Raw genomic sequence first — 26,457 nt, 5'->3', positions numbered from 1 at the left:
ATTAAAACGTTGACGGATTGGGAGGATCAAAAAAGCACCAGTTAGTTTTTCGATTACAATCCAACGACGACTGCTACTTATGGAAAATTCCACAAGAAAAATTGAAAACTCTAATCTCTTTTTAAAACGGTTTGTTTTAAAATGGAAGAAACGTGTCCAAAAACGGTGCCCGTCTAATCTCGTGCGGCTGCCGCTGTCGCTAGTCTGTCCAATATAAGCGTACATTATAACATATATAATATTATATAAAATATATATTATACACGAGATACGGCGTAGAGTGCTTAAGCTGCTTTTGTCCCCTATCGGTCAACCGTGAACTAAACTTCGTATATATATTTTATTCTTCTTAATTCGCGAAATAAATATTACGTGTGTGCGCGTGTGATGCGAGTTTTTCCCGGTCAAATCAACCGCGTCGCCAAGCAATACCTTTACGCAATAAAGCTTTTAAGCATTATCTATATACTTAAGTCGATTGTGAAATCTCTCTTGGAAAAAAACAACAAATATCAAATACGTCCGATTTTCATCGCTGCGTGTTAAAAATTATGACGTACTCGTATTTATAAGCTTGTAATAGTTTCCGTGATATTGTATTTTAATTTAACAAAACCTTGAATGACGTACCATGTATATATATTGAGTCGTAAATTTCTGTACAAATTAAAAAAAATCATAAGATAGACAAGGACCAAAATTTCATTGGCGGAAATATAACTGTAAATTATTCTAAAAAAATAAAAAAATAATACTTTTCGGAAAATAGAACGCAATCTTACCCTCGAGACACTATGCACCCAATATGTTATGCGTGTTAAATTGCGAGCACAAAAACAAATGGACATTCGGCCGGCTGATATGATTTATTGCTAGCCGTGGACGCAGAACCCTTTCGGATGACTAAGAGGGCTAAGAGACTACCGGACATTAGCAATTCCGATGAGCTGAGCTTCCGCAAGCGTATACACACCACTATTTATTATTTATTATTCGCACTGTCACGAGGCGATGTGTATGCATAGTGTATACACTCGGCGGGATCTGCCTTGCCTGATCACGTATATTGTAAGTTGTCGTTTCGTATGAAATCATGTTCCACGAGTTCAGTATATAATCAAGATTTCACATGAAAAAAAAAATGCTATATAGTATGGCTACCAAAGCGAAAACGTGTTTTTTAAATGTACTTTGTTCTATTATACATATGTATTAATACACACTATAATGCTATACGTATAGTAGTAAGTTTCAAAATGACGCTTTACCTTAAGTTCAAATAAATGGCGGCATTCTTTAATCATCAAGAGTGTTGACCAAAGAGTATTATAAATAACATTAAAATCCAAACTGCATTCTTTTTCTTTAAAGTGACACACCGGTTATAATCATATAGACTTATAACTTAATGACTTTAATAGTAATACATTTTTGCATTGTGTAGCACATACTTATGGTTACAATTTCGCTCTATACTATATAAAGTGTAATACAACTAATAAATGTCTTAAACATATTAGGTATATTATCTCATTAAAAATATGTATATTAATATATTAAAATATACTATTGTTTAGTTTACGGTTTACCCCATAATTCACAGCAAACTAAATCTTCAGCTACCTACCCTTAAGCCTTCATGTAACAGTTATAAATTATATGTGTACTAATTTTCATATATCATATATATTTTTCTCTGAAATAGATATGATTCAATTATATTTCAATTTGTCCCGTTGTTGCTTGAACAAGACACTATATTATATAAACGATAACAAAATAATATATTATATGATAATATTGTTATGATACAACGCGTCTCTTCTCACCAAGATATATGGTTAAACTACGACCCATAATGTAGAAAAGTATGTGTGTGTGTGTGTGTGTGTGTGTTGTGTGTGGTTGTATACTATCATTTTGCTCTATCTATATATCATAATATTCTGTACCGTATATCATATAACGGTAAGTGAAAATTCGAATACACCCATGTGCAGCATTTCGACTAGACCCGAACGGAACCGACCACATCGCCGTGAACTTGTATATATATTATAATAATATGTTCACACACGCAGTTGATTAACACTGAGCTCAAAAGTCCCTTATGGGTAACCGAAGTCGGCCGCACGTGATTTACGACTGCTTTCCGCGATAATAACATAACTTCTTCACGCGTTTACGGGTCGCTGCCATGTGGAGCAAAGGCAGCGCGGCGGCGGTCAGTGCCGATTCTGAATAATTAAACTTACCAAATATATATATATATATATATATATATATATATGTATATATTAACCTTAACCTACTGTATTATATAAGCTCGACGGGGATGTCGTTAAAATTTCGACCGTATGCGCACCACCGCTACCACCACCACCAAGGGACCGATAAATTACGACTGGTCGGCTTTTATTCCGGTGGATAATTATTTCCGTCCAAATTTTATATCATGTAACAATATATATATACATATACACCTCCATCCAAATACGAGTAAAACGAAATTGGAGTGCATTGGTCGACCCGACTACCCGGCGACTGGATTAAATAAAACTCACTTTTTCCCGTTCGTATACATGATATACTATATAGGTTTCTACTATATATATTATAACATATAATATATTCATCTGAAATCGGACAAACTTCTAAAACTATCACCGCATGGTTTAAAATAATTGCTGTAATATTTGGTATATCATCACTTAAAATCAAAATTTATTTAAAAAAAACTAAAAGAATGAAAACATTAGAATTTAAAAAAAAAATAAAATAAAATATCTAAATATCTAAATTCTTCAATAATTTAATTTTTTTTTTAATTAAAATTTTCGTCATCATTGTCTATTATTCAATAATTTTAGTTCTTGGATAAGTACTGTTAACCACTCACCCAACTTTTTTAGTTACACGTTCAGGAAAATGTACATACTTAACATTAAATAAATCATAAATTTAGTTAAAACCAAATGATTGTCATTTTAAGATAGAATAGACTTATTATAAAATTTACACTACCATTTTGATCCATTTTTAATATGCATAGTTAATTCAATCATTTAAAAATGATAATAATTCAGAATTTTAAAGTACAATGTATGTATTTAGATCATTGTAATTACTAATAATTCTTATATTTAATATCACAACATATCATTTATTCAACACTAAGTAGGAAGACAAGTTAACCAGCCAAATCAATAAGTTCAATTATAAGTATAGAAACAATAGGTTTTATGGTATAAATTAATTTTTATTAACAATAAAATTCAACGATATCTAGCTATAAAAAATGTTTATATATTAAAAACTATCGCTACTTTGTGTCCACAGATATCTATACCATATATGGTATAGAAATCTAACTGCATTGTTGACATAAATAATGAAAATAATATAAACACAAATTTTTATAACTACAAATACTACTCGTAATATATTTTATAGTACATAATTATTCAAATTTCAAAAATTTTAAGAAAATAAAAGAATATTTCAAAATTGTTTCAGCAACTTTTGGATAGTGTATTTCGTGACATTAATATTTTCTATGTTGTGTATATTTGTTGAATGTGATAAAGATTATTCAAAATTTTAACACATTACAAAAGTTATAATATTGTATTCGATCATTTATAAGAGGACAATCAAAGTAAATTTAATCTTTACATGATTTGATTAATTTTACTCAATAGTTTTAGAATTTTCTTATTATGCCTAACTTAATCTAACCAAAGTAAGATTTAATTAAATGAATTTAATTCATCTTACCTTATTTTAAATTCCAAATATACATATCTTTCATAAACTATGATTCACGCTAATAAGTGTTATTAAACCTGTTGGTACTTAAAAATAATAAAAATTATCTTCGTTTCAATACCGAATTATTAATATTAACTATTTATTACCTAGATATAGATTAGTATACACTAATTGTACAGATGTTTATATTTTTATTTCACATAAGTGTCTTAAACTATGGGAAAAAAATTGTTGCTTATCAATAACAAAATAATTTGAACGTGTATATGAATTATTGTTGTACATTAAACTAATATATCCATGAATAATAACAAATTTGTTACAGATAATTGGGTCTCATATACTATTTATGTATTTGTATTGTAATATATATATTATATTAAAATAAATAAATCAATTTTTATTTTCACGTATTATATAGATCGTGTTTTTATTTTTTAATATTTCTACCACATTATAATAATACGACGAATATTTCGATTATAGCTGTACACTTCAGTTTATATGTGCTATTATCAATTTTATTTAGGAAAATATTATTGTCATCGCGTTCGTTTACCGGACATTGTTTATACGCATATTATACATATACCAAATGTTTATCGGTGGTAAATGAATAACATATATTTAAGTTTAATATAATATGAATACAGGATGTGGCTGTGCGAGACAGGCTACACACTGTATTAGTTATGTGTTTAGTATTCAAATAACATGTTACGCACATATCACACGTAACGTAAATATTATATACCGAGCGAAATCCATAACAGATTTAAAACGAAATTTTTCGGAACGTCTTATGAGTTATGTTTCAAATTTTGAGTTTTTTACTCGTTCTGTCGGTATCCAGTCATGGTTTGCAGCAGAACATTAACAGTAAGTATATCATTACACATGCAGTGGCTATAAATTAATGGTCAGCTTACATATAAAATATTATAAATACACATCTGACACTGCTAACAATTCGATACCGATTTTCTGCTGCTTTAATAAGGTATAATATTAATATGTCCAAACGTTTTTGCATATGTTTCAACTCATCATCTAAACAAATAGGTGAAAAATGTACAACCGTTCTTACGGTAGGCTACGGGTATCAAAATTGGTACGAGTACAACGACACTGAGATTCCAACGGCAAATTCTTCCGCTACAGGCACCGCGATGCTTAAGTTTTACGTGCAAGGAGCAAGTGATGCACACGTCATGTTAGCCAGGGAACCATCGTCATTCGGATATGAAATCGTTATTGGAGGAGGATCGAACACCTTTTGCGATATACGAAAATTCAACGGGTAGGTACACTTTTACAGTGTACTTTATAGTCTAGCAAGATTTAAGGGCGTAGACCGTTTGGGCGAATCGACCCAAAATATAGTCCGTTTGGGCGAATAACTATATACCGTTTGGGCGAGGGTTTAGTCAACTAAAACTACTGTTTGGGCGAGAATTATTCAATTAAAAATACTGTTTAAGCGGTATAAAAATGCTTATAATATACACTCAACAATTAATTAAACAAAATTATATAAAATATGAATAATTAATAATAATAAGTCAAAAATCATATAAAATGTAAATATTTGGTCAAAAATCATATAAAATGTAAATATTTGGTCAAAAATCATATAAAGTATAAGGAGTCTACAGCCAAAAATAATATAACGCATAAATAATTAATAATAAGTCAAAGTCATATAAAATATAAGTAATTTACAGTCAAAATCATATAAAATATGAATAATTAATAATAAAATAACTTAGATATTTTAAACCACATATTTAAATAATTGTTTTTTGATTTTAATGTTAAAAATATATATGCTACTGGTACATAATAATTGTAAGTATAGACATGTAATGTATATAGTTGACAAAAAAACTTGGGACAATACGAAAATGTCCCGTCTCCAAAGACATTTTTAGATTTACACAGGAATTGTAAATTGTTACGACACGTTATAATTACAATTGACTTTTGTTGATTTATAAAACAAAATTGCTGATCATTGTATTTAATTGTTGATTGCATATCATATAATTGATCAAATGACTCTTTTTGCGATTTTGGTAATATTGGGTACTGTTGTTTACGACTACGATAAATTGATCGCCTAATTAAATCAATATCAGAATAGTTAAGTTCATCCTGAAGTCCTGACTTATCTACTAATAATTCTTTCCTAATAATTTTATTAGGTTTTTCATGTATTTGTTCAGTAACTTTTTTTTTTAGAAGAACTTCGAATTATATCTATAGCTAAAGATCTTTTTGTACTTGGCTCATGATTATGTAAATGTGTTGTCATCTCTAATATATTTTTTAAATGACTATCAATTAAGACACTTACTTTACATTTTTTGTTTGTACAACGAAATCGAATTGTTTCATTTTGAAGAATATTTGATTCCGTGTACTTGAACTGTTCGATAGCTATACATCTTTTACCTTTTTTCGTAGTTAAAATATGTTCGATTTTTAAATCCATTTTAGATAAATGTAAAAAAATAAAAAAACTTACAACTGACTATTATTGTTAAAATTAATTTTTAAATATTTGTACATGAAAATATTATTCAAGACACTACACATAGCACACTACAGTGTTATTATGTACAACTTGGACTGCGTGTCTGAATCGTATTCTTATTTTCGATAATAGTGATTAATAACGATTAGCAATATTGCAATAATATCATCAGTATCTATCTGTCACCCAGTTTTTACCTCGCACGCAGGTAAAAATAATTTCACTCGCCCAAACGGTACAAATGATAGTCGCCCAAATGGACTATTATTTTTTTGGTAAAAATTATTACCTTCGCCCAAACGACCACCGCCCAGATTTAATATCATAAACTTAACCGTACGTATCTATTTTCGTCTGTGCACACGTAGCAAACTGACGTCGGTGGTCACAGTTGCCACGGGAAAAATTCTTGATAGATACAAACCCGTCGGTTTTTGGGTACGCGTAACTAGACAGTCCGGACTAATCGAAGTTGGCAGATACGGTGAAAGTTTGCCGTTTATTTTTTGGACAGACCCGGAGCCGATACCGGTCAAGTATTATAGCTTCAGCTCTTGGGGCGTAGTAGTTTGCAAATGGATGTTTAAGTGTAAACCTGACCCGTTTGCAGTGATATCAAAAACAATTATGAATATGACAGGTTATTATAAAATATATGAATAGACAAAAGTAATAACTGTTTTATTTCAATGCTAACGAAAATGTGTTGCGTTTCAGAGAGGGTTGATTATACTAGAAAATTCTTAACATACACGGAACAACTCAAAAGAGATGTACTGAAAAAACGTGGATCATTTGTAAGTGATCCGACGACGAATCCGCAGCAAGTCTTAAACGTAGCGATAATAAATAACTTTAAGTTCATACATTTGGTAAGCATTATATTCGAATAATGAATGATTTATTTTTGAATTACAATAATAAACATACCTAATGCTTAATAGGTACGTTTTATACATTGTATGTGTATTTTTTCTGATTTTTTTATATTAAAGGACGTCATGACTTCGACGCTCACACTTCAAGGTATCGCCACTTTTGTAAGTATGTTTTCGTATTCAATTAGTGAGTATATTTTTAATGAAAAATTAGTTAAAGCAAAATATTGTTTATAACACTGTTCGTTTTCATCAATCTCCAAATAATGATCTACCATATATAAATAATCGATTAGTTTTCTTATCAATTATTAAGATATAATATATTAATATATATATTTTTTTCAATATTAATTTTACTAAATTAACTAAGATAGAATATTATAAAAAATGTAAATAATACATTATTTTTAAATCATTATCTATAAAGGAATGGACGGACAACAGTATCAATTGGAACCCTCAAAATTATAAAAATATTTCCAGATTGCATTTATCGAACTACGAATTATGGCAACCCGAACTCGTATTACACAAGTATAAATTATTAATTAATGTATACATATAATATAACTAAGTATAACTATTATAGATAATTTTTAATCGCTGTTGATTTCCGTTTTTAGCGCCATGGATCCGGCTGCGAGTATGTATTCTGAATCGAAAATATCTGTGGACAATAATGGCCTAGTCATATGGAGACCTAAATTTGACATAAAAACCAAATGTGACATTGATTTGACATTGTGGCCATGGGATAAACATAAGTGTACTTTATTGTTAAGCACATGGTCGCATAAAGTATCTAATGTCTTTTATGAAATTAAAGATAATCAAAAGTCTGTAAGTAATCACGTAAACATGCCACGAACACACCTACGTATAATAAATATGGTTACCTAGTTGTAGTAAGCTTAAAATATATATTATAATATTATATTATTATAAAACTGAGGTATATGTTTGGTATTGTCACAACAGGAATGTTCACAAGTATCTCATTCGGATTGGAAACTTAATAGGATGACAAGCTCATATGTAGAAGACAAAACCCCATGGGATGATATTGTGGCATCCATGAACAGCATCAGCAATTCCGAAGATGATTCCACGCAAAACGCATTGAAACTTGAGTTGGAAATATCGAGAAACACGAAGATTCTCGAGAAATTGTTTTATGCTCCATTAATACGTATGATTTTCTTAATTTTTTTTAAACTTAAATATTAGTTTTGTACTTCTAATTACTTGGCCAAATTTAGACGATTATTTATTCATCGGATCAGAAAATTAAAAAAAATAAATAAATAAATAAAAATTCTAAAGATTCACAAGAAAAAATATTCAAATAGAAATGCGGTTATAAAATATTTTTCTTTTTTTTAGTGATCAGTTGTGTATGGTTGTCATCTTTCGGTGTAATGCCGAATTTCTCATCGAAAATTACAATAATTTGCATTTCAATAATATTTTCAACATTGATTACTGTATATATGACGAAATATGTACCGGTTTTTGTTAAATTTCCACCAGACTTGAGTAAGTATATTATTTTATGTAATCTGTTTAATAAAAGCTAATGAATTAGTTAATTCATTCATTTTAATATAATTTTAGTTGAACGATTTATTTTAAAATGAATACATTTACCCAATGATAATATTTTTCCAATTATGACATTTTATTGTTGGTTATACCCGAATATAATTATCAAAGTATGATATCAATGACATTAAAGTTGCTCTAAAAACAATAAAACTAAAATATGTTTATACACAATATTTTATTATTAAAAATAATTTAATAAATTTACATTTATTTTTTTTGTAAATTTCAAATTTCAAAAAATGCATTTTTTATTATTACATTTACCACAAACAAATCAAGCTACATAAAAGTGTCATATACGTTTAGTGCTTACAATAATATACAAAATTCAGATAATATGTAGGATATTTTTATTCTAGTGCTTGGATACTTGAAACTGATTCTCCTGATATCTATGGACGCATTAATATCATCGTTGCTCATAACGGTGCACAATCGTAAATCGACCAGCGGTCATCCTCCGTTTGCGTTAACTAGATTCCTGACCACGCCTATCGTGACGAAACTCTTGGTATTACCAAAATTGGATTCCATACGGAGCCTCGTTTATAACCAGTTAGACCACAGACTCACCAAAGTACACGAAACAACGACCACGTTATGGGATATCGTCATAGTCGCTTTCGAGCGAATCATATTCATAATGTTTTTAGCGACCACAATGACCATATTGTTATCCATAAAATTTTCCATTTTTGCTTTATTTTGATTGACCACAACAATATTTATAAATTATAATGATGAAATTTTTACGGAAATAACAGGTTTATTATTTAATCACAATAGTAACGTAGTTATGATTTTCTCTAAAAGGAAAAGGGACGTTAAGTGTAGGCTGTAGAGATTGTTGAAAGAAAACATAGTTTCATAAGGTACACACAAAAAAAAATTTTATTTACTAACAAAATAAGCACTGTTTTAATACTGAGAACAATTATTTATATGAAATTTAATTTATTATTTTATTATTTGATCAAAGATTATTTACTAGACTGACCCAAAATTATGAAAAATTACAGTTATATTATATACGAATAGTTTTAATTTTTGTATTACAAAGTTAATTATCGTAAAGAGAGCGATTTTATTACTTCGTAATTATTAAACCAACGTTTTTATTTTGTACCATGTGTAAATCAGCATAATTCAAATAAAAAATTTGAAGGGAGATTTCTATCTCTATGTTAATACCTTGTACCCGTAATTACGCCATTAATGTGATATACTTGTATTATGAAATGTATAATTGTAAGATAATAAACTAAAACATTCATATACATTTTATATATCATCTGAAATAATTGCACGTATCATCGATTATAATTTATTATAAGATAGAATAAGTGCGTAACTATTATTTATATATTTGAAAAATAAAACATTAAAAATAACGCAATGTCTGTGTACAATATTGTTCTAGAAAACACCTGACTAAAACAGTTTTAAATCGATAAGTTATCTTTCTCCGGTTGGAAAGGATCTATCAAAGGGTCTAATTTAACTAATAAGCAGCTAGTGTCCCACAACTCTGCGCTAACCTTTTCGTCTTTGACAGCGGGATCCGGTTCAGATACCTTGCAGTCACTGAAAAAAATAACATTAAAAAAAAATTACTTGGATATAAAAATCATTTTTTATGTTACTATAGAGGAACCGTGTATGTACCTATATTGTACGTTACATGAAACGAAATTTAAGATAGATAAAAATAAAATGCACACTTGTAGGTATAAAAATTAATCTAAGAAGAACATTTATATATACGTCATCAAATCACCTATAATATAAACCACTTTCACTAGCACATTTCTCGTCCAAAGCGCAATGTAATGTGGTCTGAGCGCCCTGTTGGGGTGTCTTAACAACGATTTTTGTAAAACTGTTGTACAACCACGAAGCGCCAGGGAAGATAGTTTGATCAACAAACCGGCTAAGTTTGGTGTGAACGACACCTGGATTGACTGCGTATACCGTCACTCCAGTACCTGTACAATAAAAAATTTTGGTATATTTTCTGTTGACGAAATACGATTTCGTCGTCCAATTTGTAAGCTATTGTGGATACTGGTTACCGAACTTACCATTTAAACGTTTGGCCAGTTCCACAGTAAACAAAATGTTAGCCAGTTTGGAGCGGCCATACGCCCCGCTGGGTGTATAGTTCTTGTCCAGATTTATGTCATCAAAATGCATTTTCTGATCACCCCCTGTACAATATACACACCATTAAAATAATGATTTATGCTTTACAATTAGACGTACATTTTAAAATCCGAAATTGTACACATATTGATAATTAATATTAATATTCGAGTATGACTAAAACTTCAAAGCTCCCAGAAATGTTATTAAGTATAGGTAATAAAAAATACCCATATCTATAAAAAAGTTTGGAAGTTATTTAATTGTAATTTTATTTTAGTAACTCATCACAGATAAATCATTTCCATTTGTTAATATTTTCTAACCTAGTAAAGTTATATGTAAACATAAGTTTTATAAAATTTTAATTAGTACAGGATTTGAGTTTTTAAATAATTGTATATACCTATACGGCTATACACGAGTAAGGGCATCGATGCAAAAATAATACATTATCAAAATTGAATTGTTACTTTTGTTAATCGTGGTAATATAAAAATTGTAATATAAATAATACAATTATCATACACGTATGAGCTAATGAAGTCACGTTGATTATCCTAGCTGGAGCGGACTTCAGTATTCTGGGTAGTAACAATAGCGTAAACAGAAAATGACCCAAATGATTGGTTGCCAAATGAAGTTCGATTCCGTTCTCTGACAATGTTTTCGGACACATCATTATGCCTGCACACAAATTTAAGTACAATTATTGATTTATAATTTTTGGATAATAATATATAATATCATTATTGTCATCCACATGCGAAATATTAAAAATCTTAACAACTGTATATAATATTATATTACAATATAATGTACCTATATGATAACTATACTCACCCGCATTATTTACTAGAATATCAATTCTTTTCTCGGTATACAATATTTCTTTCGCACATTTCCTAACGGATGCTAAAAACGACAATTCCAAATATTTAAAAACCAACTCTCCGACGTTTTTATCTCCTTCAGTCTGATTTTTGATGCTATCTATTGCGTCTTGTGTCCTAGACGCGCTTCTACATGCCATTATCACTCGAGCACCTAAATTTACAAGATCGTTATTGTGGTGAAACATAGGTAACTATAGGACATTAGTATTATAGGTATGTTTATAACAGTATGAAGACAAATTTTTTTGCACAACTAAAATGTAAATAGCAATTTACATACAAATACTATTTACATATTTTTTTCCCACTGGTTAAAAAAAATCTCGTATAATATCGTATTAAAATAAAATGCTTCTTCAGTCAACTGAAATAAAATCAAACTATAATAAAAATTAATATTAATCTTCATTATTTTATGTATTGTATGAAAAAATAATATCAGCATTCAGTAAAAATTAATTTAAATTATTGTTATAATACATAGTTTCACTGGCTTAACGAATAATCTACTATATTCCATTTAAGATTAAAAAACTAAGCCGACCAAAACTCGTCGAATACAGCACATCGGCACCTTTTGTCAGCCTACATTGTGACTTACACAGTTACACGATAACACATCGATGATCAACGATTACTATTGATGGTTGTTAACTAAAGATCATGATTTAGGTGCTAAAAGTGTGGTGACAATTACATATTATCAATCTTACCTCTTTTGTAAAATTCCGCTGCCGTTTCTCTTCCGATTCCTGTGTTACATCCTGTAACAACAACCGTTTTCCCATCAAGTCGTTTCATCGAAGTACAGCGATTCGGTAACAAATACTCCATGCTGAAATGATAACATATACTAGCTAGTAGCTACAGTGATTTAAACTATTAACAAAATATTATATATTATACTGAATAGTGAATAATAAGTAATACATTTTATCATCAAAAATAAAAAAATATTATACAAGTATTGCATGACATGGCTGTTTTTCTCGGCAAATTTTATATTTTAAATATATACGTTAAAGTTATATTTTATAAATCATTATACCCTATGATTCATAGGTACATTACATGGAATAACTAGATATTAAAATATTATATTATAAAATATTTAAATATGTATGAATGAAACTAAAAAGTCATCATAACACATATCACGTTCATTTTTTAACTACGAATTACGTATATTATAATATTATTATGATATATTGTATTTATATTTATATATAGACAGAGTGATTTACCAAAAACGATCATCCCCATATTCCCTTAATAATTAATACATTAAAATTCTTATTTTTTGAAATTTTAAGTATAACTAACTCTTAAGAATTATATTTTTTAACGTTTAGATTTTCTATACCATTTAAAAATTAATGTTCTTTGACGTTAAAATTATTTATTTTTAAATAAAAACCAAATTTTTTTAACTAATAATATGAATGTAATGATAAGTAGTTGATTTGAAAACTTCAGTGTACATAAATTGATATATTCTAACAAGTAATTTTTAAGTTACTAAATTTTAAAATTTAGATATATGCCAAAAAAATTAGAAGATGGTAAGGGATAATTCAAAAATCATAATAATTAAAATTAGTAAAAAAAAAAAAATTTTACAAATCAGAAAGAACGCGTTTGAATTTTGATTTAGACTAAAAAAATACAAATTTTAAAATTATACAGTAAACAAGATACTATTTTAATTGTATAAAAAAAAACTATATAATTAAAAACACGAATTTTGATTAAATTAAAAATTTCAAAATATATGAGTATGAATAAATCAATTATTAAAAGATAATAGTTACAGATCATGGAAAAGCATGTGTATAACTAGATGAATCATTCTGTAGATTTATACATGGTATATAAATATATAATATTACTAAGATAATATAGTATATACTGTAAGCTAATATTATACTAATGTAATATTTTTAAAATTAATGTGTACTTAGGTTTTAGATGATTAAAACTGGATTATACATTGAAATTTTAATTTTTTGATATTTTATAAATCTGATTAGTTCAATATTTATTACATAAAATAAATCTGGCATCCTCCATCTTATAGGACATGCATTTTACAATTAATTTTCGTACTCTAATAATTATATTTTCACATAATAAGAAAGTAAACTACTTTATTATGTCATTTGGAATAAATTTAACATAAAAATACATCTATCGAGATGAAATCAAGCTTGTCAAAATGTATGCATTACTACCATTTAGTATTTTGTCGAATACGTAGGTACTTACCTGTTATATTATGTTACACCATGTATTAGTTTGTTAATTCAATAAGATAAGACTTACTCAAAATGTGTTGTGGTTAAACATTTTTTTAAATAATAATATTATACATTTATAAATATAATAAGTTGACAACAATTTATTTCCTACAAATTACTATTAAAGGTACTTTAGAAAAAAAAAGTATTAATGAATACATAATGTAAAACTTTACTCAAGCCATCCACTTTTAGGTTTACTAACCAATAACTTTACTACTAAAATGGTACTATAAAACTAAATTATTAAACATAATGGCGGTACTTACATTACTCGTGCCTATTTTTGTACTAATAGAACTAATGACTGATGCTAATAGTCAATAAACGTTAAAATAATAATTATATCAATGTAAAAAGAAAAATAATTAGTAGGAGACAAGGACAAATAGATTGTATGTATTAAAATAATAGTTAAATTATAATTTATTATTTTAATATTTTCTGATTAATTGTGTGACTTTAAAATTAAAATCATGTATTTACATCCATTATTTAAAATTTACTCGGTGATATTGTAATTTTTAAATTAAATTTTATAAAGTAATATGAATAGATCAGCATTAATAAAAATATAAAAACAGTGGAATCATTCATTTAAGCGTTAAAAAATAATTGTACCTATAATGTGTGTGTATGTGTGTATTAATGTGTAGCACAATTGACAATACGTTTATGTAAACAACGAATAGGTAATAATTATCTAAGTTAAGCGCCCCACGATATAATCAAATTATATCAACGGTAGTGCAGTGCACGATAAACTATGTTAAAATATTTAAATAATTATTTAGTTTAAATATTATATAATAAATAATATAGGTAGGTAAATAACTGCAAACATTTTTTGTAAAATAAATGATAATTATTGTATTAAAAAAATTTCTAGTTTTTACACAATATGACATATTTTTATTTTTATTTTGTTGATATTATAAGTATTTGACGCAGCTTCCAAAACTGATGGCGTGATATGTGACTAGTATTAAACCTATATTAAACATTTCTAACATTATTTAATTTAGAGTGACTTTTTGAAAGTGGTTTAAAAAAAGAGTGTTATAAATGGAGAATTTGTAGATCTTGTAGTTCTCTAATTATGTGTAGATCTAGGTATCAATCCAAGATAACACTTCAAGTCCTCGAGGATGTGCAAGTTACTAGATTAGTTGTAACTGGTTAAAAGTTACATTAAAATATTGAATTAAAATACTTTATAAATTTGCACTTAACTGATAACAAGTTAAAGTTACAGTTACTTAGTTACATTTAAAGTTACATATTTATGTTTAATAATTCAAAAAAATTATGAAATTACTAAATTTTTGTTTATATAATGAGTTTAGACAAAAAATCATTATGTACACTATAACTATAATGTTTAATTATTAACATTGAAAATTATTAAAACACTACTGGTATAAAATATTATAAAATGTTAGTTAATGTGTATGGTTCAAACAATAAAGCATATTAAATAAATAAAATTTATAAGCTCCAAATGGCAAACTATACTAATATTGTGCTGACTCGAAATATGTTTAACACACTTAACTATACACCTGGTCACATGGACAGTATACTTATATACACCAATATTACAAATCATGTATGTTATATAATAAAATAATACAATAAAACTTACCTATAGTTATGGGTTAAAACACTAGAGCTTATTTTTTGAAAATTTTTAAAGTAAAAAGATGGAAAATAAATAAAAATAAGGGAACCTAGTTCAACGAATGAAATAATCCGTGTAATGTGTATAATTACAATTATTTTGTTTAAACTTTAAATCAATACGCATTAATTATATTGATATTCTAAAAGGATTCAAAACAATCCCACAAATATAATGAATAGAATATTAAACATTATAATATACATTTAATTTCTATCGAAACGACATGTCTGTATTTTCTACATTATTTTATGCATGTTTGTAAATTGTAATATATGGTATACTATTTATGATTTGTATAATATAAAAATGTATTGATAACTGATAAGCAAATTATTACACTATATAATGTAAAATACGATATATCATCAATCAGCTACTGATATCATGTTACAAATTACAATCAATGTAGATATAACTAATACAATATTTTAAATATTAAAAGTTGTTTTATTGTAGAACGGCATAAATTTATAATATAAATACTAATAAACTAGTTCAGCATATTACTGACTTCTATAGTAAAATCGATAAAACAAAACTTAAATTTAATTTATTATTATTGATAATCAATTTAAATTATTATGTACAACTCACTTTATTGTTCAATATTCTTCTTATACTTCTAATACGTTTTTATAATACTGCGATTGACGATTGCCCCGATCGTATATAATACAAATACAGTATAAAAGTATATTAAAATATTTAAATCATGTTATATTAATTAAAATGTAAAAATTTTAATGCAAATAATAATAGTAATAATAATTATTATAATAATACACTCTATAAACGATACAATACTGTGTAAACTTTTGATTTAACGATTTTTTTTCATTAATACTGTGCCAAACAGTATTATTTGTATCATTCCACCAATAAAGTTAACATTAGCGCATGCGGACGATCGATGAAATGTATAATACGAGAATGATTAACCATCATTATACTTTTATATTGATCGCTATATAGCATGTATAAATTATAACGTTAATAGAGAACGAAACAACATTAGATAAACGATGACCACACAATAATATAATATTATTATTATTATTATTATTATTATTATACCACAACGGGCACAACGTCATGGTTTATAATTTGTAGAATAATATTTAAAAATTTAACCTAATCATATATATATATGAAGTCCGATCTAATAGGTCAAAGGTTTCTTTTAAGTACGAGATTAATGTACAATTCAAGGTATTTTATATTATTACCACCTATTTAATATCTATACCTACAGGCTATTTTATTAATTTATAGCACATAGCTAAATATTTCCATATTATTGAATTCTATTCATATCATCAACATAAATATATACTTACGACTGTCGACTACAGTCATCGTTGTGCGTGCAACTAAAATGCTAAATAAATATTTCAATATTTAAAACAAAAACTCTTATTGGAAAGTATATTGTGAATTATGACTAATATATTATGATTATTATGATGAATTTATTAAAGATTTTATTAAAATATTTAACATGAACTAAGCACCCATAATATGTATTCGTTTAAATACATAGTCATATAGATATTTAATTCGTAATAATAAGTAAAATGGCACTAATGTTCTAAAACAATTGATATTTTAAAGATTAAGTTTTTATCGATAAAAATTTCTACTTTAGACTATAGTCTGTATTACAATTTACAAAATATAATTTAAATTGAATTTTAAATATTTAATTCAGTATTTATAAAATACTAAGCAACTTTTAAGCATGCAATTATGTTTTAAAAATCATGTTTGAATATAATATTGAAATAAAATGTGAATCGTGCAAAAAAAAGTACAATATTTTATAATGTACATATTATAAAACGTTTAGATAATCTAAAATCAATTTATTTATTATGATAGGTAAGTAAATAAATGCCTAAAAAATATAAAAACACGCATTTTAAGTTTTTATTTAAATCCGGGCAATATTTATAAAAATTCTATGTAATAACTAATAATTGCTATGAAATTCTTCAGCCTTTTTTTAGTAAAAGCATATATATTTTATCTTACTAAAATATAGTGGGTGACACATTAATAAAAATGTTAAAAAATTATTATCAACTCTCCTCAAACCTATATGGACTTGTGGTATACAGCTTTGGAATTCTGCAAAAAAATACAAAACTTTCCAAAACTTAGCTTATCGGTGACTCCCTAATGCACCATCTTATGTCCCAAACCTAACCTTACATAACGATTTCTTATATTAAAACTATTAATGAAGAAGCAAGAATCTTTTGCTTATACTTTCACAAGCAATTTCTATCCCATTAGAATTCTCTTATCAAAAACCTTTCTACTTTAACACTCTTTAACACTCAAATAAAATCCTGAGCGTAGGATAAATATGATGTGGTGTCGAGACCTTCTACAATTATCGACTTCAATATAACCAAAAGTATATAAAAACAAATTCATACCTCGAAACATTACATACACAAAAAAAAAAAATGAATTGTTTAGCTTAAATAGCTAAGTGTCGTTAATGAGTGGTTTCTTATTCAACTTTTCACGTCTATGTTTTACTCTTACCACATAAACTGTGTAAATTGCTTATTTTTAATAAAAATAAAAATTAAATAAAAATAATAGTCATTACATTTAAACATTTTATCTTACCCTGTGGTTATACCAACGAATAATGCAATATATAATCAAGTTACATGACTTGGTTTATAAAGTTTATTTGCGTATAATGCAAATATTGCAAATCACCTTTTCAAAAAATTTATATAATGTAAAACAGCAATATTTATCATTGGATAGTATGTTTACCATTTTTACCTATGTTTTTTTTTTCTCATTTCAATATTAATTATGAAATACATGAGTAATAACTAATAAGTTTGTCAATATAACTGTAAGCCGTTTGGAGTTGAACGTTAAAATAAGCTTTCGACATCTCCAGGCGATAATGGCAACGCCATCTACTGCCGTTATTTTTAACTTAGTTACACACAGTGCGGAAGACTGAGTCTCCCATAGGCCATAAGATAACGTTGAACACAACTTAAATTTTTCTAAGATAAATATTTTTTAAATAATTAAACAACTGAAAGTCATAATATAGGTACAAGTACACAAGTATGCAAGCACATACAACAAATAACAACAACGATATTATAATCCCATCTAATACAATTTTATTACTTCAAGGAAATAAATTGTTTATTTAATGTGTTATGAATTGAAGCATTAGAACGAATAAAGCTACTTCAAAAAAACTTCATATTACAATAGATATTATTATTTTTTCAACGTAGGTAATTTTTTATGATGTACACATTTTATATTTTATTCAAAGGTCAACTAGTTGTTTTATCTGAAACCGTGAATTGTGATCTATACCTATTTTATCAAATGATATAATTCTACTGTTTCGATTTTTGAACCATTCATTACGTTTTAGTGTATGATATTTTAACTATCTCATAACACCAAGTTGTTAATTTTGTAATGATTTATATATTCGATAATACGATAAAAAATACAATTTTTTTTTTATGAACAATTTTTAATTTTATTATATTTTGTGTTAACAATAAACATTTTTTAAAAAAAAATTCAAATTAAAACGTATAAACAAATACAAATATTGACCGTTGAAAAAAAAATATACAAAATATGCCTGAAGACTGAAGTGCTCAAACTGTATTGAAAAAAAAAAATGTATATTTTTGAAAGTTTGGCTGAATGTGTAACAAAAATTAAACAAAACAAAACACGTATCAATAGAAATAATAAATAAATTAGCTTTAGAAAAAGGAAAATAAATATTAAACAAGGTTAAAAACAAAAAGAGGGGAAGAGATAAATACATCAGATGTACGACACAATAAACCAGAATGGGAAATACAAGATGATGAAATGGGTGCAAAGTGGAAACAGGGAGTAAGATATGGTAACTGGTCACCTCAACAATATTTTTACGGTCTGTTCATAGTATTAATAGCTATATTAGCATAAAATTAATATATATATATTTTGGAAATTATATGGCATACGTATGTCATACGTATAAATCTATAACACCAAACTTAAAAGAATATATTAAAATAAAAAAATCTCTGTGAATAATAATTTAGGAATATAAAAAATAATTAACATTGTTAATTACATTGTTTAAATATATAAATTTGTCCAATTTTGGGTTTTAAATGTCTGTAGAAAAATTGTACTTATATATTTTTTGGATTCTTTTGGTGTCAATGTAAACTCCTAATAAGAAATCTGATATTAAATTTCGATATTTAGCTATAAAAATTGATTATTTTATACGTTTTCAACTACAAAACAATTTTAAAATGTACGTGTTTGATGAAAATTCGAAATATCTACAACTATTCGTTGTCTTTTCGACAGTTTGTCTTTTGTCTTTTAGCGGGCGAACTTCTCGTAATAAATTATATAATAAAAGGTGAGAAGGTAGTCCACAAACACGTGGACTGCGGAGCTGTTGAATCCACCTACCGCACTTGACAATACACGAACTGTTCCGAACTGGTATACAAAATCACTGAACTGGCTGAAAGGGAGTATGAGCTAGCGGCAGCCACAAGTTTAATAAAAACAAAAAAAACAAGAAAAGGTTAATGCTGAACTAGCTAAAAAACGATCTGCTCCTTTTCACGTACGAAGACGGAAAAACAACGAACGGCAACGATAACATCGACAATAATTAACAAACTCGACAACCACAACATGGCGCAACGAACCACGTAACGGCGTAATATCCGTTGTCTGTAATAGACAGACCGGGGCCCGCGTCGGGAAGTGAAGGAAGCGTCCTCCACCAGTGCCACCAATGACGGGCAGTGGGCTCAGCCGCCCTAGCGCACGGTGACCAAGTCCGAACATAGTGTTACAATTGACCCAGAACAGGGTACAATTACTACAATAATATTGTAACATTTCTTTTTTTTTCAGATCAGATTTTACAGATTCACCTATGGTCTATGAAAGTTAATGTTCAATTTATACATATTTCTTAAGATTACAAGTTACTGAATAAGTTGAGTGCAAGATCAATGCTAAAAAGTTTCAATTTTCCCATAAATAAATAATAGTATGGAAAATGTTACAATTGTAGTTTGTACCCGATCACCCCTACGATTCCAGCCGTCTGCTGCCACGACTCGCGGTGTGTTGAAGATAGTAAAAGGTCACTCTAAACGTTATATATTATATATATATATGGCATAATTAAAAAAGGTGTACCATATATAATAATTATAAGTAATATTATTCTACAATTATGATTATAGGAGAGGGCGCCCAAAATGTACAATATTATGTAATAACGTACATTTATAAAACGAACATTAATATATAATATATCCGTACTCGGAATTACACAAAATAAAAAAATAATAATAATAAGGGGAAATACCCCAGCAATGAATATAATATGATAATATCAACCAAAAACGACTTGGTTTACGGGCTTACGGCAGCTCCGCTTGATGATACACTGATGAGTGAATAATGCTGGTCCAACAGAAAAAAAAAACAGTAGTTTTAAGTTTTAACTTGGTCGCCAAGAGTTTAATATACGGAGATCCACTAGTGATGCGCACACCTATAATAAAATAATAATAGTATAATAATCTAATAATAACAGCCACGCAGTTTTAGGCGTTATGCACGAGCGGGCACACACTATGCCGCATAGGTCTATGCGTAAAAACCACCGAGGTTTCGCGCAACGAAACCAATGGCGGTCAAACGGTGGCGATGAGGGGGATAGATCCCCCCATGAAAATTTCTTGAATATTCATAACAATTACATTTATGTATATTGTACTATTTGTACTTTAATATAATATTAAATATTAATGTATTACATTTTGTTTTAATTTTTTCTCAAAATAACGCTTAAGAGCGTATATTACTATTATATAGATTCTAGACTCATTCTAAGAACAAGGCTGTTATTATTAATTATTATTATTACTTATTAATTAGTTGCTTATACAAAATACGTGGGAATTCCCAGCTCGGTGATCGTGAATATTTAATAATAACATATTCCTCCCTTGCCCAGCCCATCGGCCGAAACGTTTTAATACAATAATACGTGGCTATAATATCATTATAGTTAACCAAAACATCGATTATTATTACATTTGTCAGAATATTTTGTTACACAGACCACAGTGTTTTGGGTTTCGTACTCGTTAGTCGTTACTCGTGTAGTCGACAGTCGTGTCTTGTAGTCATACTGGTCGCGCTTGATACATATTTATACTGTCGAGTTTACTGTAAATTGTAATAGATATTGTCTATAGTCTATTAATTATTATATATTTATAAAATATAGTTATAGTATATATATATATATATATATATATATATAGTTATAAATAAAGTACTAATTTACCTTAATTAAAAAAATTGATATTAGTCTTAACCATAATAGCATATTAATGCATATTAAAAAGTCAGTCACATCCCTTCCCATGACAAAATCATTTGACCGCCATTGAACGACACGGCCGACACGCACACAAAAAGGAAAACAGGAATGAAAAACACGCACCCGTCGTTTACGTGAATATATTATCACTCGTTTTACACACACGCGACTTAAAAATGTGCGACACAAAAAAGACATATCCGAGCCGGCCGCTGCGGACAAAAAGCGCGACGGACAACGCCAACCGAACCCGCATCGGTCAAGCGGCGATCATATCGCACATGGGTAATATTATATAGATAAAAACGATAAAGTCGATAGCGAAGTCCGGTGGCACGGGGAGGAAGATCCGAAGATGTGCTAATCGCCGAATCGGCGGATAATTTGAACATGGCACAACACAGAGTTCGAACAATTTATAATTTGGATTTGATTAAAAGTAATTGATAACGGCTTGTGATTAAATATTCTAGTAAACCTTTAATTAACGTCTATAATATTATTAAATAAAATAAATTATGACGGGCAGTGGCTGCGCGAAATTGTGGAGGATTTGAAGCGTATTGTATATTTTAAATATTTTTACCACCATCTCTAACAAGCAGCATTGGCCAAAGGGCTTTTAGACATGAAGCAATTGCTTCAAATAATACTATGTCCCGCCGCCACTGATGACGGGTATAGTAACTGTTCCACCAGGCTCCTGCTTGGGCGGTTGGCCTAGGATGGCAAATATAATAACACCCAGAGTATTTTGTTTTACCTTACGTATTAAGAGAGGGCAATTAGACAACTTTTAAGAATTACACGCAATTTAGGTTGACGCACCGTCGTGCTACAATATATATATTTTATACTAAAAAGAGGTGTAACGTATTACATAATATAATAATACTAATAATAAATTTAGGGCGCCCAAATAATATAAAAAAAAGGAAATAATAATAATAGTAATAATAACAACCAATTCTTCCAATACAAATAATAATAATAAAATGTCGCTGACCTGGTCCAAGGCAGTATGATCGTTGGAATAAGTGTGCTGGAACACTGATATTGTTAATATAACAATTATGACGCCGGCTCGTAACCTCAGGGTCCACGTGTATATAATATATATAGATGATATATATGTGTATATAATATTAATTTCGACACGTACAAGATGCGGAGTCGCTTCAACACGCGGCAAATGTGACGACGGCAGAACACGGCACACAAGGCCAGCACAAAAACCAAAAGGCACAAGTGCTACGGGCACACAAAATGGCCTTATATTAGCCACGCACACGCGTAAGAACAAAAGCGAGCGACGTCCCGGAGACGGTCGCACGAGAGAGTGAGTGTACGGTCGTATTGACGAACAGCAGTGGTCAGGGAACGCCGATGCCACATTAGGCAAGAGGGGAAGAGGGCGACGATAAAGTCGCCGAACTTATCGCAAGGGAAAAAATATCATAATATATCTCGAACAGTAACTTAAAAAGGTATGCCGTGCCATATTATCGTAAACCCGGTCTCAATTGCTCCTATTATAATACTAACATGCGACTTATTGTCCATTATTATCTCCTTCGTCCACCCAGGATAATATTACACGTCATGATTGATGATTGAAACTGTCGGATGGCAGTTTTACTGAATCGTTGTCCAAATTACTAAAATAAGTTCATCACTCCATCATGATAACTATTCATACCTAGGTTTTAATTTTTTTATATAGCTGTGGTTTACTTAGGTTCTTCCATAATTTGAACATGCAGATGCTGAAGTTTTATTTTACATTTTTGTTCCTATAACCCTTAACATATATTGATTTGATATACTTGTATACTTTAAATACTTAGGATATTTTATTTTCATAATAATATAAAATAATTTTTAAATTTTCTTAAAATATCGGGGGGGGGAGCCCCCTCAGTCCACCCCTGTAATTATTATAATATTCTATTTAGCCAAACACAGAAATATTAATATAAACTAAGTACCTACATATTAACAGATTTACCATTAAATATTAACATAGAAACATATAAAATTATAATAGGTATTTAATATTACATACCCTGTCAGTAATTATTAATTAATAATATTTATTTAAATTATAGTGAACGAACAAAAATTGTTCAGTATTCTGAGGCTTAAGTCTATTTCTTTTAGCTTCATACACTAATCCTGCCTCTGAAAACGACCTTTTGGAATAAAGTTAATATATACTAAATGATAGCGCTGACAAATATTTTTGTAAGAGTAATTTATTTCCAATCTATGGTAAACTTTCAAAATACATTATATATAATTCAAAAGCAAAATAATAACACATAAGCTATTTCAAACCTTTAACTTACAATTTGTAGAAAACAAAAGGAATATTTTAATTATAAAAAAAAACCAATGAGTGTAATAAAATGGATATTTATTTCATTATTTACAATTGAAGCAAATAAACATAAGAACTTAAACCAAAAGTACAGCATTAATACATCCATCATTTTCTGGATTATTAGTGACTTGTGCATATTTTCCCCATACTACTTTACCAGATTGTGTTACCAGACCTAGCTCACTAATGTTTACTTCTATAACAGTACCTTTAGTTATAACTCCTAAATTTGTATACATTGGAGAATTAGGATTCTTTTTTACACCAATAATAGGTAGACAAAATGTAGCCTTAAGTTCAGGATGAGTAACATGAGCCTTATTGAAACGTAAAGCCATTGGCCTTATAAACCTTTCAAACTTAGGAGGTTTACGAGTAAAACCTTCTCCAACATAACATACTTTTGTTACCATTCTCTTCCATCCTTTCCTCTTAGATTTGCCTGTTCTAAATACCTTGAATACTTCATTATCTGATTGAGCACGCACTTTGGGTATAGGTACATCCCATTTTCCAGCTTTTTCTTTACGTTTCTGTTTGATCATATTAGAAAGTACTTTGGCACTCGATTGAACATCTCTGTCAAGTAAATAAACTGGTAATGCACCTTCTTTGGGTTTCTCTTCCTTCTTTTTCTGTAATTTTTCTTCATGCTCCTTGATCTTTTTCTTCATTTGAATCTTTTCATTACGACGCTCTTTGTTATATAATTTAGCTTTTAGACCACGAAGACGTTTCGCCTTATCTGAACGTAAATGAGGCTCACGAGCTTCTTTCTTACGCATTCGTTGTTCATAATCCAATCGGCGACCGTATAATTTACGGTGCCGTTCCATATATTCATTTTGTGGCATGATTTATTTTTCTGAAAATAAAATGAAATAAAAATATATTGGATATGATATGAATAATATTATAAGAAATATAAGTTATATAACTTTAAAATAGTTACGTTTAAGTTTCTAGTTCTATAAATTTATATTTATAAAAAAAGAATATCAACGGAATAAGTCAAGGTTTAAAAATTAAACTTTAAATGCTTACAAACAAATGCAAGTAAATTTAATACAATTTTTTTTTTTTGGTGATTTATTTAGCTGAGAATTATCACTTGTGTAATTCAGAGGCAAATTAAAATTTAAAAACAACATATACATATCATTATTAATATATAATTTTTTTTAATAAAAATTGATCAGTTTCTAAAAGTGATATTTAAAGTCTCGATTTCAAGACCAAATACACACTATCAATTTTATAGAGTTTAGTTTTTAAATTGTACATTTTATATAGATAGTAGCCATACAATGCTTTAAGTAGAAGATAATGCTGAGCTACTTAATAAGTAATAAGTAAACTGTTACATACACCTTCACAATTTATATAACTAAAATGATTATAAGCTTGAAGCTTGAAGCACCAAGTACAAATTTTGTTATCAATTAAAAGTTAAAACTTAAATGCTTAAAAACATTTCAGAAATGTTATCATTCAACAATAGATGCCATAAATGTTAGTCAAAAAGTATTACAGTTTATAAATTATAATAATAAGGGTTAAAAAGACTTACTGTTGTATTACTATTTGTTAAAAATTGAAACAAGTATTCACAATAATGTTTGATTTGTTTTAGAATAGAATTTTGTTTATTTTTTTTTTTAAATGTATTTTGTTAAGTATATTACATTTTTATAAATTCACAAAATTTGTAAAGGAAGTAACCTCAAAAAATGTCGTGTGGCCAGTGAGATTGCGCTTGTAGCTTATAACATCCTTGGATAGTGATAACATTATTCATGCCACCCCACTACCACTCGAGAAAAGGC

At 28.3% G+C, this 26,457-nt stretch overlaps 3 protein-coding genes across 6 annotated transcripts; 1 reads left to right on the top strand and 2 right to left on the bottom strand.

The window, feature by feature from the left end:
• Positions 1–4,439: 4,439 nt before the first annotated feature.
• Positions 4,440–9,508, top strand: LOC112590897 (neuronal acetylcholine receptor subunit beta-4). Its single transcript, XM_025334495.1, has 10 exons — positions 4,440–4,650; positions 4,834–5,071; positions 6,676–6,947; positions 7,025–7,179; positions 7,303–7,347; positions 7,616–7,722; positions 7,812–8,028; positions 8,167–8,377; positions 8,572–8,724; positions 9,153–9,508. The coding sequence occupies exons 1-10, from the start codon at positions 4,581–4,583 to the stop codon at positions 9,500–9,502; spliced, it is 1,818 nt and encodes a 605-aa protein (XP_025190280.1). The 5' UTR covers positions 4,440–4,580; the 3' UTR covers positions 9,503–9,508.
• Positions 9,509–10,212: 704 nt separating this feature from the next.
• On the bottom strand, positions 10,213–23,616 carry LOC112590898 (retinol dehydrogenase 11-like). 4 transcript variants are annotated; one of them, XM_025334498.1, is made up of 7 exons: positions 23,255–23,616; positions 12,545–12,666; positions 11,779–11,982; positions 11,464–11,622; positions 10,875–11,000; positions 10,571–10,778; positions 10,213–10,377 (listed from the first exon to the last, which is right to left on the bottom strand). In XM_025334498.1, exons 2-7 carry the CDS (start codon positions 12,663–12,665, stop codon positions 10,236–10,238), a joined length of 960 nt encoding a protein of 319 aa, XP_025190283.1. In that variant the 5' UTR covers position 12,666; positions 23,255–23,616; the 3' UTR covers positions 10,213–10,235. The 4 variants fall into 4 exon arrangements, with proteins under 4 accessions (XP_025190283.1, XP_025190281.1, XP_025190282.1 ...); XM_025334496.1 differs by lacking the exon at positions 23,255–23,616 and adding an exon at positions 16,407–16,746; XM_025334497.1 differs by lacking the exon at positions 23,255–23,616 and adding an exon at positions 15,774–15,935.
• A 1,027-nt stretch (positions 23,617–24,643) lies between these two features.
• On the bottom strand, positions 24,644–26,341 carry LOC112590916 (ribosome biogenesis protein NSA2 homolog). Its single transcript, XM_025334529.1, has 2 exons — positions 26,202–26,341; positions 24,644–25,496 (listed from the first exon to the last, which is right to left on the bottom strand). The coding sequence occupies exon 2, from the start codon at positions 25,483–25,485 to the stop codon at positions 24,706–24,708; it is 780 nt and encodes a 259-aa protein (XP_025190314.1). The 5' UTR covers positions 25,486–25,496; positions 26,202–26,341; the 3' UTR covers positions 24,644–24,705.
• Positions 26,342–26,457: the final 116 nt, after the last annotated feature.

This window comes from Melanaphis sacchari, unplaced genomic scaffold (genome assembly GCF_002803265.2).
Source record: "Melanaphis sacchari strain LSU unplaced genomic scaffold, SCAv2.0 Contig122_pilon_pilon, whole genome shotgun sequence".
Taxonomy (NCBI): domain Eukaryota; kingdom Metazoa; phylum Arthropoda; class Insecta; order Hemiptera; family Aphididae; genus Melanaphis; species Melanaphis sacchari.
Note: the sequence above shows the minus strand (reverse complement) of the source record. Positions and strands in the feature narration are given on the sequence as shown.